Source organism: Sciurus carolinensis, chromosome 3 (assembly GCF_902686445.1).
Source record: "Sciurus carolinensis chromosome 3, mSciCar1.2, whole genome shotgun sequence".
NCBI classification, from domain to species: Eukaryota; Metazoa; Chordata; class Mammalia; order Rodentia; family Sciuridae; genus Sciurus; species Sciurus carolinensis.
The window spans coordinates 29,263,448-29,279,640 of NC_062215.1; the positions used below are offsets into that span (position 1 = coordinate 29,263,448).

At 35.8% G+C, this 16,193-nt stretch overlaps 1 protein-coding gene across 1 annotated transcript; it reads left to right on the forward strand.

Moving 5' to 3' along the window:
* The first annotated feature begins 14,612 nt into the window (after window positions 1-14,612).
* LOC124981260 (60S ribosomal protein L37-like) lies at window positions 14,613-14,934 on the forward strand. The gene has a single exon (XM_047547509.1). It carries the CDS (start codon window positions 14,626-14,628, stop codon window positions 14,932-14,934), a length of 309 nt encoding a protein of 102 aa, XP_047403465.1. The 5' UTR covers window positions 14,613-14,625.
* The last annotated feature ends 1,259 nt before the right edge of the window (window positions 14,935-16,193 follow it).

Consider the following 16,193-nt stretch of genomic DNA (forward strand, 5'->3'; position numbering starts at 1 on the left):
TGCTGTAGTGAAGGTAATTCATACTCCTTCCAGGCAACTTCTTGCAGAAGTTTGTGCATCAAAAGTGTAGAGTCACCTTCTCAGGGATCCCTCCTGATAGTACCTCATAGGATTCCCCATGAAGGAATCCCACAGAGTCTGTATGGTGGCCACTCCATCCCAAATTCACTGGCTCTTCTCTTGTGGACCTAATATTGCTGTAAGATGGTTGACTGTGCTGGAAAACACTGTGCTAAGAACTAGGTGACAAACATGGAAAACAACTGAAACATCCTGAGGTTTACTGACATCCTCAATGCCCTTATATTCAAGATAGATTCATTGCTCGAGAGTAAGGTAGAGGGAGAAAAATTACAGTGATCTGGAAACCTGTATCCACTCTTTAGGAGTCATAATACTTGAAAGGGTTATTTCGCCATTTTCATTGTTTTTATATGATTTATTATATTTAGGTGAAAGTACTGTATATCCTGAAATGTTTTGGGAAAGCAAAGAGAAATGCCCTGAAATGATAACAAGTTGAAAGCAATTTAAGCAGTTGGCAGCTCTGGTATCTGTCAGCAAATAACACTAACAATGTGCTATTTGCTCAGAGTTTATTTGTGAGATTAATGATACTAGATAGGGTATTTTTTTGTCTGTACTGTGTTTATCAGCATGGTATCAGTCAGAATGAAAATGTGAAATGTAAAAATTTCATTGTGAATATTACCAAGGATATTTTTTTCAAGGTATTTGTGCAGTGTTAGTATGGTTCAGATGCAATTGACTATTCTAAGAAGATTGCAATACTACAAAATATGTAAGTGGTCTCAAGGATTAAAAGAAGAGATCACAAAGAAAGGAACTCAAAGTACATCACTATAGGTTGTTTTGATCAAGAATGAAGTTGACACTTATCTCCAAAATTTATAAAGAACTTACAAAACTTTACACCAAAAATACAAAGAACCCAATCAATAAATGGGTCAAGGAACTGGACAGACGCTTTATAGAAGAAGACATACAGGCAATTAATAAATATATGAAAAAGTGTTCAACATCTCTAGTAATTAGAGAAGTGCAAATTAAAACAATTCTAAGATTTCATCTTACTCCAATTAGAATGGCTATTATCAAGAACGCACGCAATAATAGATGTTGGTGTGGATGTGGGGGAAAAGGCACAATTGTATATTGGTGGTGGAGTTGCAAATTGGTGCAGTCACTCTGGAAAGCAGTGTGGAGAATCCTCAGAAAAGGTGAAATGGACCCACCTTTTGACCCAGTTATCCCACTCCTCGTTTTATACCTAAAGGACTTAAAATCAACATGCTACAGTAACACGGCTACATCAGTGTTTATAGAAGCTCAATTCACAATTACTAGATTGTGGAACCAACCTAGATGCCCTTCAGCAGATGAAGGATAAAGAAACTGTGGTATATATACACAATGGAATACTATTCAGCCATAAAGAAGAATAACATTATGGCATTTGGAGATAAATGGATGGAATTGGGAAATATCATGCTAAGTGAAATAAGCCAAGCCCAAAAAACCAAAGACTGAATGTTTTCCCTGATAAGTGGATGATAATATATAATGGGGGTGGAGGGGTGAGGAGTGAGAGAAGAATGGAGGAACTTTAGATTTCATAGAGGAAAATGAGAGGGGGAGGTGGTATGAAAAATGTTAGAATGAGACAAATATCATTAACCTATGTACTTGTATGATTTCATAAATAGTATGACACTACATCATGCACAAACATAGAAACAAAATGATGTACCCTATTTGTGTACAATGAATCAAAATGCAGTCTGAAAAAAAAGAATGAAGTTGAAACTGCCCTTCTTAACCTGAAATGTAGACTGTGGATCCCATAGTCATTTTGTTTTATTTAGAACCAGACTTTGTAGTGTACTAGCAAGGTCTGGGAGTAAAATATTCAAAAGTAGTAATTTTTAATAATGAAAAGCAGTATAAAGCAGGTATCAAATAATTCTCATGACACTGGTTTTAAAAATACTGTCAATTATTACATTTCTTTTTTTAAATTTATTTGTATTGTAAACAAATGGTTACATCTTGTTTCTCTGTTTGTACATGAGGTAGAGGCATACCATTTGTGTAATCATACATTTACATAGGGTAGTAGTTTTTGACTCATTCCAATTATTACATTTCTATGCCAAAATATTTAGATTATTTTCACTCAACATTTTTATTTTCCATTACTTAAAAAACATGAAGAAATATAATTTTGAATTATTGGATAAGTTTAGAGATCAGCTCACTTTGTGGAATCAATGTACTAGTGAAGCTATCTTTCCAAAAATTAATATTTAATGGTCTTATTAATAGAAATGACATTTCCAATGGGTTCTTTAATTACATTGTTTCAATAAAAAATTAGTTAAGCAGTACTGATTTAATACTAAAAGTTGATAAAAAATGTATTATGAGAACATTATTATAAGTACAGGATGAGTAAATATAAAATAAGGAACATGCTCCTAAAATGTCATTTTTAGAAAATGTTCAATTACTTTCAGAGAGATCCTGAATCAAAATCGACATATTTGGAAGAAACTCTATAATACAAAGATGTTTCTTAATGATTTTGCAAGAATATAAAGATGTTCTGAGTGAAAGGTTGAAATATTTGCATTTATTAGATTACATTTTTATTCAGTTGGTGTGTATGGGACTTGAATATACACTGTATCTCCTCTTTTCTTGGACTTTTCTACATTTAATTATTTTTCTCTCAAATTCATCTGAAACTCTGTTACTAGAGTATTCTGAATTTTTTTTTAGCTTGTTTCCTTCCATCCTCCTAACTAACCCTATTGCATAGGTCTTTACCACATCATAACACAGGGCAGGATGTGTGTGTTAAGCAGGGGTTAGAATCTATGAAAATTCCCAGCTATTGACTTCTTAAATGTAGGGGAAATAACCTTTTCCTTGGCAGCTGATCATAGAAGAACACAGAAGAAGAAAATCATAGGTCAAGCCAATACTGACAAATCCAAGATATTCGGGGTGTCTGTGCATGTGTGTGTATTTGTGTGTGTGTGTGTGTGTGTGTGTGTGTGTGTGTGTGTGTTCATGTATTGCAGAAGTTGAACATTTACATAGGTACCTTGGCACTGAGGAATTCTGAAAGTTTTGTTTTTCCACTTTGTGTATTCCATAGATATGATTGGAAGTTTATAATGGATTAGCACTGAAACTTTGGGAACACATTATGGAGTCCACAGGGAAACGTGCCAAGAGAAGTGGGAAATTGCAGTCTGGAAGTACTAGAATCAGGTTAAGTAACAGGGACTATTGGAAAATGGAAACCTACCACCATCTCAGATGCAAAAAGAAGTCTTACCAGAAGAGGTGCTGTCTAACCTGAGACCTAAAATGTGGGTGAAAGGAAAATCAGTGGATGGAGAGGAAGTGGCAGGTTTTCAGCATGACAGGGACTTCCCCGATAGAAGGAGAAAGCGTGTCATTGTTCATCAGGACCAGGATCACACAGCCCACCTTGAAAACCACACTTGGTTCAGCGGGGTTGGAGAACTGGATTGGAGAGGGTGGAGGATGGGGAAGTCTTATTTCCATTGGAATTCGCTTTAGATCTTGAGTAAGGCAGCAGTTGGAAATGTTCTAGAAAAGAATTGGGGAAATACTTGAAAGCAGAGATGAAGGAGCCAAGAGACTGTTGAGAAGGAAAAATGGTTCTCCATTGCCTCCCAGTTGCTTTGAAAATTCCTCAGTTTTCTACTTGGAATTTCAGTACTTAAGGCTGCATCTTTGGTTCTAAGCAAATTCTTGCTAACATAAAGAAAAAATGATTTGGGGGAGAATGTGGGTGACCTATAAATGAAAAAGAAAAATGATAGAAAATTAACCTTAGAAATAAGCAGAAAAGAAGTCATTCTACCTTCAGTGTGGCTCAATTTCTATTTTAACTCAAGAAAAACATTACTTACCAAATGCTGTTTCAGGCAACATCCAAAGCTAGAAGGTGGGGAAAGACAGTTTAATAAAATAGTTAGATGCCCACCTTCAGTGATCTTAGAGTCTAGCAGAGTCGAGAGGAGGGCATATGAAATAAATTCAGAAAACTATTATTTAAATGGGAAATATAAAAAGTGCAATGCAGGATGCTATGAGAGGGAAATAAAACGTTTTAAGTAGAGTGTCAGAAAAGACTTAGCTGAGGAGGTGACTTTTCAACTTGGGTATGAAGATGAGTAGATATTCAGGTGAGAAGCAGATATGAATTTCCTGCCATGTGAGAAAGACTCTGTGTCCGGGGACATTGTCCATGGTTGGAGCGCAGTGAGTAGAGCGTGGGACAAATTAAAACCAGAGAAGTAAGGTGAGAACACAATGTCCTTCAAAGTGCAGTAGATCATGCAAAGATTTGGTATTGTATCCTCAGTATCTGTGAGGTGTATCAAGCTGAATTATGGTAAGGTTTGCATTTTAAAAATTGATCTTCATACAATATAAAGAATAGACAGTGGTAGACAAGAATGGAAACCCAAGGATTAGACAGAGGTTCTTAGAGTAATCAGGACACATAAGACAGAGGTTCTTAGAGTAATCAGAACACATAAAACAACTTGCATTACAGGTTTGTCTGATTTTGCTCTTGGTGTTCTTTTACATTTCTCTTCTAGTCCGTTTGGGGAATCTCTCCCTTGCCATATGTCCTAGCAGAGGCTATAAGCCTTGGTACCCAAAGGCAGTTACTCAGAGTATCTCTATACCTCTAGTCAAAGTGCTTGGTTCACAAATGGGCCATGACTCCTGAATAGTCAATCAGCATATTCTCTGGGATTGACATATATAATCCATAAAAAGAGAAGCTGTTTTTCATGGCAGTGGCTAAACTAGTGATGTTCAAGCCCTGTGCTTCTCACAGCCATTTTCCAAATACAGTGCACTGGAGTAGACCTATTCCAGTTCAAGAGAATCCAGTGATGTGAACGAAGCACTTGAGAGAGAATTAGTGTTACACCGAGCTTCCCCAATCCAAAAATATCAAATGCAAAGCACTTTGAAATCTGAGATCATTCAAGTGCCAACATGATGCTCAGAAGTTTTCCGATTTGGGAGCATTTTGATTTGGAATGTTCAATGAGTAAACTCTATATAATATTCCAAAATTTGAAAATCTTGGAAATCTACAACACTTTTGGTCCCAAACATTTTGCATCAGGAGACACAGGCATTGACTTTTTCCTTTTTCTCATTCCCCAATATGCCTTGTATGTTGCTGATCTTTTATTTAAAATTTTGATATCATGTTTATTATGGCTATTTTATATTATTTTTAAATGTAGCCTTACAATATTATTTATCTTGGTTATGTCTGGTGCTTCTCTATATCTTACAACCTTGATGAGTACCACAATCCCCTTGCTTAGTGAACACTGATATTTTCGAACATGCTAGCATTTGAAATCTATTCCTGTGTTTAGGAAATACAGTACTTCCTGTGTTTTATGGGAAACACCCTTCTCATGAACCCTAAAAGTATTCACTAGAGCTCGTGTGAGTACTGTAGCTTGGTTTAATCTACAACCATTTTAGTGGGCTCAAATGTTACCTTCCCTATTTTAGATGCAAAGGCACTAAAACACACATCCCCATACTTTCTCAAAATACTGGTCCTATAGCCTAAGTTCTACCAGTCTTACAACATCACATCAGTCTTGGATGCCATGTGAGGGGAATATTAGGTGTGCAGTGATCAGATTTATTCATAAACCTCATGGCAAAGGTATATAAGTAGTAGTCATCCTCCACATACACAAGTTGTGTCTGGATAGGTACTTCAAAACCACAAGTTTGAAGTTGTTTTTGTCTGAAGTCATGGAGGTCATTCTTCTTCAGCATGTCAATCTTCTGATATTTCAATCCTATACCCGTAAGCATTGTAGAGACAGCCTTGTATAATCTTAGTTCTTTGTGTGAACAGAATCTACCAATTGCCACAGCTACTTTGAGATACTTCTTTGAATCCAACTGACTGAAAACTCAGAGGCACTGCCAATTGAAGATCAATCCAAAATAAAAATACAACTAATTTATAGAAGCTAATATAAAAATTGTTTTTGTATAGAAATTCACTGTTATCTATGTACATGTGTATACACACATTTTTATGCAACTTTGTGCAGATTATGAGAATTCCCATGCATACTATTTCATTCCTCCTACTTGTTTTCTATAAATCTGCTGAAGTTCTGATTACCACCAGCAAAGATTGTTTTTAGACTCTGAATGCAGCTCATTTAATTTATGACAGCCTAATTTGTAAGAAAATTTAAAACAATTTATTTTAATGGATACATAAAAATAAAAAAATCATACATACTAATGGGGCACCATGTAATGTTTTGATACATGTACACACAATACAACACACAAACCTAACTTGTAGGAATTTCATATTAAAAAAAAACAAGAATCTTTAAATTGAACATTTGCAATTTTAAGAGGAACAAGAACCTTCTGTAAGACGGATGGTATAGTAAGTACTAAATGCACTAGAATGGGCTCAGCAGACAATATAGGCTGCATATCAGTCCTTGCTTATAATGACTTTCATTTTTAAAAAAGTTTTTTTTTTTCATTTTTACAAACTGCATTTTGATTCATTGTTCACAAATGGGCTACATCTTTTCATTTCTATGGTTTTTTTTAACTTCGGTAATTATCTTTCTAATTAAACAGCAAAAACTTACACATCTATAGAACACCAGCTTTTAAGAGGTGTTTTTTACATACAACCAATTTTATGGCAATTCCATCATTATCAAACATTTTGCACCCAAGGAATTGAGAGTAAGAGTTAAACAATAATCCAGCACCAAACATGCATTCAATTGAAGGTCTAAATTCAAGCTTGGGACTTCTGATTCTAGGTTAAGGCCATTTTCTCTGTATCATATTTGCCATGTATGATTAAAGGAACACTCAATCCTCCACTGCATAATGACAATTTGGTCAACAATAGACAATGGTAGTCCCATCAGTTTACATCAGTTAGAGACATTGCAGTGGTCTTAGTTTGAATACATCATGATGTTTGCACAACAGCAAAAAAATGCCTAATGCGCAGTCCTCAAAACTTATCCCACTTGTTAGGCGGCTCAGGACTGTATATGAATAGATCTTCCCTATTGTTAATCTGGAATATCAAGAAAAACACTAATGTCAATAATAGAGAATCTGCTAAATTTCTTTAATTCTTTCAGTATTTGGGATTTTTCTGTAAAAAGACTTTCATTTATTAGAAGTTCTACAAGTTTTCTAGTGGAGTTTTTTGGATCTTCTAAATATAGGATCATGTCATCAGCAAATAGTGACAGCTTAAGTTCTTCTTTTCCTATTTGTATTCCTTTAATTTCTTTGGTTTGTCTAATTGCTCTGGAAAGTGTTTCAAGGATGAAGTTGAATAGAAGTGGTGAAAGAGGACATCCCTGTCTTGTTCCAGTTTTTTAGAGGGATTGCTTTCAGTTTTTCTCCATTAAGAATGATGTTGGCCATGGGCTTAGCATAGCAAGCCTTTACAATGTTGAGGTATGTTCCTACTATTCCTATTTTTTCTAGTGTTTTAAGCATGAAGGGGTGCTGTGTTTTAACAAATGCTTTCTCAGCATCTATTGAAATAATCATGTGATTCTTAACTTTAAGTCTATTGATGTGATGAATTACATTTATTGATTTCTGGATGTTGAACCAACCTTGCATCCCGGGGATAAATCCCACTTGATTTGGTGCACCATGGTATTTTACACAATGAAATATTATTCAGTTATGAAGAATAATAATATTATGGCATTTGCAAATAAATGGATAGAATTGGAGAATATCATGCTAAGTGAAATAAGCCAATCCCAAAAAACTAAAGGCCGAATGTTTTCCCTGATAAGTGGAGAATGATATATAATGGGGGTGGCAGTGTGGGGAATGAGAGAAGAATGGGAGAACTTTAGATTATGTAAAAGGAAATGAGAGAAAGGGGGGTATGAAAAATGGAGGAATGAAACAGACATCATTACCCTATGAATGTGTATGGTTACACGAATGGTATGAATCTACATTGCGCACACAACCATAGAAATGAAATGCTGCACCTCCTTTGTATACAATGAATCAAAATGTTGTCTGTAAAAAATTTAAAAATAAATAAATAATGAAAAAAAAAGAACTCAGAGGTGGTATTAATAAATTTCTTTTGCAAACCAGATTAAAAAAAAAAAGACTTTCAAACTTGACTATTAATTATATTGCTTCATTTTTGAATTAGCAAGACTTTTTATGTGAGAGGTAAGCCTCTGAATGAATAGATCCAGAGTTACAAATCCTGCCACCTGTTTTAGTTTGATCCCACTGCTGATTCTGATTACAATGAAGTATATTTCTCTACATGTATGAGGCAAAAAGCCCTCATGAATCCAGCTCCAACAAAATGAGGAGATAATCGACCCCTCGGTGGGAAAATTAATGTGCCTGAGAATTGTGTGCCTCCTCTGGCTGTAGGGGAAGGGGATCTATGAAGGACCTGTGCTTCCTTAAATTAAAAAGCTGACAGTGCATTTTGGTTTTAGAGAAATATGTCTTTTTGTAGTCACCTTTAGCAAAACAACAATAACAGAAGACACCTTCTTCATCTCAATAAAATAAGTCTATACATTAAATTTAGTCCATCTGCAAAATATTAGCAGTTTTAGAAAAGTCTCTCAGGTTGTTGTCTAAATAAAGTTCAATGATTAAACAAATAATATATAATTTATATTTTATGTTTTTATATTTTATATATTTTAAATATGTGTGTGTGTGTGTGTGTGTGTGTGTGTATAATTTGATATTGAAACACATTATGGAATCTCCTGGTCCTCAAAAGGCAAGTTTACTCAGAAACTTCTAATGCCTCAATGCTTCAAAACTGAAGATAACCTAGATCTAAGTAGAGAATTCATTTGTTCAAGAAATCTCTGGACACTGTACACCAAATACTGTGGTAGATACAGGGACACAGGATGGAAATACATTGCTTCAATAGCCCAGGGCTTTGGAGTCTATTGTTAAATCTAGCACAGAAATTCAATGCAGCGTGCTCTGTGTTACAATGTGGACACAAAGCGAAATGTGATCAATACAGTTTGGCATGTTTACAAAGTGTCAGTCTGGGAAGACTTTATAGAGGAGAAGCAAAATCTGAGCCAGACTTCAAGAAGTACACATTCATTATGAGATGAGAAAAAGCATGGAATTCTAAGTCAAGGGAATTTTATGTAATGAGATTTGAAAGGAGCAAAAAGAAGAGACTGGGGAACTTTAAATATTTGACATTGTCTTAGCATGGCATGTGAAGGGAAGAGAATAGTGGGGAATGCATAATGAAAAGTAAATGGGAAAAAAGAAAGAGACAGAAAGAGTAAGAAAAGGAGGAACAAAAGAAAGTTCATATTATTTTCCAAACCCATAGATAATTTTATTAAAAGGTTATAAAAATCAGGTTTGTACTTTATAAAAGCCACTTAAAAGGTGCTATGTTATCAAGAAATAGAGGGAAAAAATTAGGGAGGAGGAAATGGGGTTCTTTTCAGATCCTGTTTCCAATTTCTAAATCACAGGTAGAGGCATACAATCACTCACAAGCCTGTGGAAGCCAAGCATTTCCTACTGTCAACTACAAGTCAGGGAGCTGCTTGCTCTTCAAGAGCCTGAGTCTGCTAAGCCCACTGCAAACTCAAATCCACCTCTATTTGACCTGAAAGGTTTTCTCTCTCTTTTTTTTATGTTCTTATAATGAAAAGTAATAAATCTCCTTATGCTTAAGTGACACTTTCATAAAGAGGAAAATACCAACCTATGTTAAGTAGATAAAGGTTATAGAGGAAGGCATCTCAGGGATTCAGGAAACTAGTTCATAGACTAGTATAAGATTCTTATAAGAGATCATCAGCATATAAGGCAAACAGAGGGATAAAGAGAATGAGATGGCATGAGATGCTTGGGAGAAAGAAGAGATTGATCAGCTATAGTGAGGAAGAGAAAGAGAGATCAGTGAAGAGTCCCATGTTTCTTATATGATACAGTGCACCATGGAGTCTCTTATAAAAATTCAAAATATGAGTTATATTCTAGGACTCTCCAGATTGACATGATTATTTTAAAACAAATCAACATTTGATTTAATATTATGATTCTGAATCACATATTTCAGGTCAGGAAAATATATTTGTGTTAGAAATTGGAAAGCTAGCAACATCTGTAACACCTACAATTGAACTTTGTAATTTACTAATCCTTGGTCGAGCTACACAGCCAAAATATTGGTTTCAGTGAATGCCACTTTAAAATATGGAATATTGCATGAATAGTTATAATTAGGCAATTAGTTCTATTGCTCATGGCTTAGAGTCAGAAGCACAAAGCATTAAAATTAGTCTCAATACTAATACATATAATCAGTTGAATTTCCTGTAGGAAAATAGAGGGCTAAAATAAGTTAAAGTCAACTACAAGTGTCCTAATGTGATTAAATAACACTCTGTAGAGATGTATAAAAATATTTGAACAAAGGTATCCATTACTTCCAGGATAAACTAATCTTACCTCTAAGACACTATTCATTTATGCATTCAGTCTGCAATTAGTGAGCACTGATTAAAAGTCAGACACTGCAAGTAAATTCTAGGATAGAGTGGTGAAACCGTGGACAAAGGACCTGGCTTCTGTAGTCCATAATTTAGAGGAGAGAATAATTGTTCAATGATCACACCGACTAACTACAAACGATGATAAAATCTATAAAGATGTAGTAGGCAGAAAATGCCTTCCCTCCCCCCAAAATGCCTACATCTGAATCACTGGAACCAATGAACAGATACTATCAAGGATCTTAAAATAGTTTTTCCTATAACCCCAACATAATCACAAGAGTTCTTCTAGGAGCAAAGAAGAAGGGTCAGGGTCAGAAAAGAAATTGGGATGGAAGTAGATGGTTAAAATCAGAGAGAGATTTGAAGATGCCATGCTGTTGACCTTAAAGATGGAGGAAGTGAGCAGGAGCCAAGGGATGCAGCAAACTCAGAATCTGGGAAAGACAGATTCTCCTCAAGGGCCTTCAGAAGAGGTACAGTCCAGCTGACACCTTAATTTTGACCCAGTGAGCCCCATTTTGCACTTCTGACCTCCAGAACTATAAGGTGATACAATTATGTTGCTTTGGGCAACTAAATCTGTACTAAATGATATAGCGATAATAGAAAACTAGTACAAAATGTTTAAGAAACAATGTGGAGAATGTGCAGTAAGAGGATCTGCTCTGGAATAGCTTATTTACATATCTGCTTATTTATGTATGCATTTACTTACTTATTATTATTTTTTTTTTTTTTTAGTACTGGAGATTGAACCCAGGGATTCTTAACCACTGAGCCACATCCTCAGTCTTTTCTTTACTTTTTTTTTTTTTTAATTTCGAGACAGGGTCTTGCTAAGTGGCTTAGGACCTCACTAAATTGCTGAGTCTGGCTTTGAATTTGTGATCCTCCTGCCTCAACCTCCCAAATCACTGGGATTACAGACATGCACCACCACGCCGGACTTGGACTCTCTCATTTTCAACATGATTTTGAAAAATTCTGATATAACTGTGGTAAGCTCCTTAAAATGAGTCCATGGTTTTCTTCTACCATTAGTATAAAGAACAAAATCCGTCACACAACCAACAGGCCTTGTGTCCAACGTCAGGGTCTCACCGAAGGCAGTCTTGACCCCAGATCTGGTCATTCCGTCCTGCTGTTCTTCCTTCAGCACTTGACATTGGCCACATTCATGCCCACCTCAAGGCCTTCAGGCAAGCATTTGGGGATGCTCCCTCTCTACCTCTACCCTTGCTCTAATCCATGGCAATTTTAGATCTGTGTCCAACTTCCCTAGTTCTGGGAAAGGCAAGTAACGTTGGAGAAACAGAAGCTCATTCATCTCTTGAGGAAATACACCGATTAGATGGAATAGGTGACCAACACAAGACAGGATCATCTACACTTGGAGTGTCCCAAGAGGTAGAAGGTCATCTGTTGCAAGGGAGAAAAAAAAAAAGAGCAGAGATAAGAGTTGACATTGTTCCTGTTTTTTCTTCTCTTTGCTATTCAGCCTCATCTTTACTACCTTAAGTTTGAGAGGCTTAATTCCTAGAACCTTTTCTATTACCACTTTATATTGTTTTCTTCTCAGTTGACCTCACAGTAGCTTGGTGGGAAAGTAACTATAATGGCAGCTGGGAGGAACTGGGGGCTTAGATTTCAGGGACCACAGAGAAAGAAAAAGAAAATGAAAAGAAGATCCTGAGAGAAAGGATGTTGCAATTGAAATGACAGCCTTAATTTAGCCAGCACAAGTACAAATCTGGTTTAAACAGGATGACACAAATTTCCAAAAGAAATGCAGAATTGTATCCAGCATAAGCAAGAAAATCATCAGGCATGAAACAAATAAAACAAGAATAAAATAAAACTTAAAGCAAAGGATTACAACTCAAAGTACACAAAGAAAAATATTCTCAAGGAGATTATACTGAAGTATGTATTTATTAATTAAAGGATAAAGGAACTAATAAGATGAATATAAATATAAATGGGCTGAGGTGAAGGACAAAACAAATTCTAGAAATTATGTCCTCTGAATGAATTGGTCTTTTTCAAATTGTGAAATGCTAATTTTATCTCTGACCACAGGCTTTGAGGTGACGTATGCTTTGTACACAGCTTCCATATGCTCAGCCATTCAAGTGTAATGACTTTTCTTGTCATTTACTCTCACAGGTTTGTATCTTAATATTCAAAGTGTATATCTGTTGCAAACATTAGATAAGTGGGTCTGGTGTTTTTTAAAAAATGAATATCCGACTTTTACTTAGAATGCTTAATCTACTTAACATTTTCTGCAAACAGCGATGTGTAAGTCTTCTATTTTGCTGTTTCCTATATGTTTCATCTGAGTTTAGTTCCCTGATTTCTCCTCTCCTGCCTTCTATTAGGTGAATTGCACTTTTTAAGAAATTGCTCTAGGGATTAAGGTAAACACTGCACTATATGATGAGACTCATAAAGCTAGCTCAATTAGTTCACACCGTAAAGAATTTCATATACCTAAATTGGAATGGAAAAGGCAGAGTTTAAAAAACTCTGAGGGTTTCTGAAAGGGTCCTAATTTGCATAAAAACAAGAAGAGTTTTGAAAAGCTTTAGAAAAACAAGTAGGTTTTTGATGAGTATCTCCAAAATCTTTCTGATAAAACAGATGAACTCTACCAAACTCCTGCAAGCCAGAGAAGAATAAGTCTACTGCAGACTTTAAGAATAGACTCTTTACCAACTCTAGATAGTATTTGGGAACACATCCTGAAATCAATATGAACAATTTCCTTCTCTCATGTGTGTGTGTGTGTGTGTGTGTGTGTGCCTCTTTAACTGGAAATAGGGGATTTAATATGCAAGCAAAACTCAAATGGAAAATAGTCTTTTTTTTTTTCAGATCATCTGCTCACTGAGCATTTCAAGGTAGCCTTGGGATAAAAATAGAATAAGACCTGGAATGCACTGATGACCTTACAATTAAAAACAACTGAATGTCCTCCTCCCTGTCATTAAGTCTCCTAGGAGAAGTTTCTTAAAGACACCAGTGCATACCATGAGAAAATACACATTGTGGAAAAAATACAATTACCCAATGTTAACCAACAACACAAAAGAAAAAAAAAGATAGATAAACAATAAACCTGGATTAAGTGGGAATCAAATGCTCAATTTTCTGTTTCTTGTTTAAACTTACAAGAAGAAATGTATCTAAATAGTAAGGGACAATCTTACAAATTTCAATTGACACAAATACTAACAGAAAAGTTTTATATTGTTATACATCCTCTGCTTCAAAATCAATCCACTGTTCAGGTTGTGTGTACTTCTACTAACCCTTGGATGCTCACTTTCTGGTGTTTAAGTGATAAGATTCTTTCCTCCTTTGTAAAAATACAACTGCTAATATACATATGTATACATATTAATTTCCTATGAGATAGGTCACAATCATTTTCATATAGGAAGACACTGATGCCAGGGGTTTACGTTATGTAACAAGAGTGCAAAATGTGCCTGGAAGCAAGAACATTAACTTTATATTTGAAGTTACCCATGGGAAAGAAGGCAGGTAAGAATGAAGGGGGGTTGATAAGGTAGAGAACCTACCTTATGTATTATTAAGAATGCACCATTTAAAAAGGGTGAGAGAGCTGACATTCATATGATAAAAGATTACAATCTATTTTATTTCTTGGGAGTTCATAGTTGTCTAGTATTTTATTTTCAAATATTTTTCCTCAATGTTTGAAATTTCTTCATTTTTTAATCTCAACAAGGACAATTCAAACGCCTTATGTATGCTCCCCCATAAGCTCCTAACCTTTTCTCCTCTAGCAGATATCACTTTTTAAGTGAGCACGAAAGTCCTTCATAACAGCCCTTCATAATAACAACTGACACTTATGTACCAGGAAAGTATCTGTAAAATACAAAGATAAAAAGTCAAGCTCTTTGGTCTCGGTGGCAGAAGCGAGATGACGATGGGAACATCATCGTTTGGAAAGCATCGTAATAAGACGCACACATTGTGCCGCAGCTGTGGCTCTAAGGCCTACCATCTTCAGAAGCCGACTTGTGGCAAATGTGGCTACACTGCTAAGCGCAGGAGAAAGTATAACTGGGGTGCCCAAGTGAAAAGACGAAATACCACCGGGACTGGTCGAATGAGGCACCTAAAACTTGTATACCGCAGATTCAGGCGTGGATTCCGTGAAGGAACGACTCCTAAACCCAAGCGGACAGCTGTGCAGCATCCAGTTCATCTTGAGAATTTCAACAGCTAGCCACCCAATGAATGTTCTGGTTTTTAAAAATGTAAAAAAGGTCAACAAAAATAAACAGAACTTTCCCCCCCACACACAAAAATATATTTGATATCTGCAAGATCTTTGGGATCTGCTCAAGAAATATTTTAAAGTTCCAAAATCCCAAATCTATAAGTTCCAACTATTTAGCACCCTGCATATGAAAGATAAATTATCTTTGAAATTATTCAGTTGAAAGGGAATAACACCTAATAGAAATCTAATGAAAGGCAAATTAAACATAGGGTAGTGATTCATTCATGCAACCAAAACATTACAGCACAGGGACACTACCAAATTAGAAAAAAGATCAGAGTTCGTGCTCTTCCTAGCAAAGTATTTTTAAAGCATCAATCTGCTTTAGGGTCAAAAGACAAAAATGGAAAAGTAGAGTTGTTGGTGTTAGGTAGCAGCTAGCAATGAGCAGTGAAATGCAGGCCAGGTCACAAGTATTCTTTAAACTATTTTAGGGTCCTTCTTTAAACTAATTCCAAAGTAGACAAGAAAGCAAAGGGTGGTAGCTGATTGTAGAAAATAAAGAGAAGCAAAAGGAGCTAATTGGGAAATATGTCAAGAGAAATGGATTAATGGGACTAACTCTTTGTGGGGTCCATTGCTATTGACGTAAAGCTAGGAATGATGGCTATAAGTGTTTTTGATTGGGGAGCAAGATTCCTTTAGTAGTGCAGGTGCACTAAGGTAACTTCTAACCAGCAATTGATCCCAATGACCACATTAACAAGGGATTGACTTTTAGATGAAGCCCCCCAACTGTAGGATGACCAACATGACAGTTCCAGGGAGTACCAACTAAGGTCAAAGACTCCACTGCTCCACACAAAGGAGAAACTGAACACCTGATTGGCAAAGAGCACAGAAGGTGGTCCCCTTCTGTTCTCCTGGCAAACATCAAACAGAAATAAAATTGGGGGACAGCATTGTCTCCATTGGTATTCTCTGCTTGGAGACAGCTCACTCTCTCCCTTGGAGAGTGATTTTTGCTTAAGTTTCTCTTTTCTTTTCCTTTATTTTCACCTCATTTTCACTTCTAATAAAGTTCTCTTGCATGACTTTTGGTATCCGATTTTAAATTTTCTTTCGTCGTTGGAACACAAGAATCAAGGTTTGGAGTTTCAGCTCCTTGCTTTCCTGTGATAATGGTACTCCTGGTAAATTGTTTTTTACATGTGAATCAGCTACAGTGTCATAAGGCAAAGATATTTTATTAGACTATCATG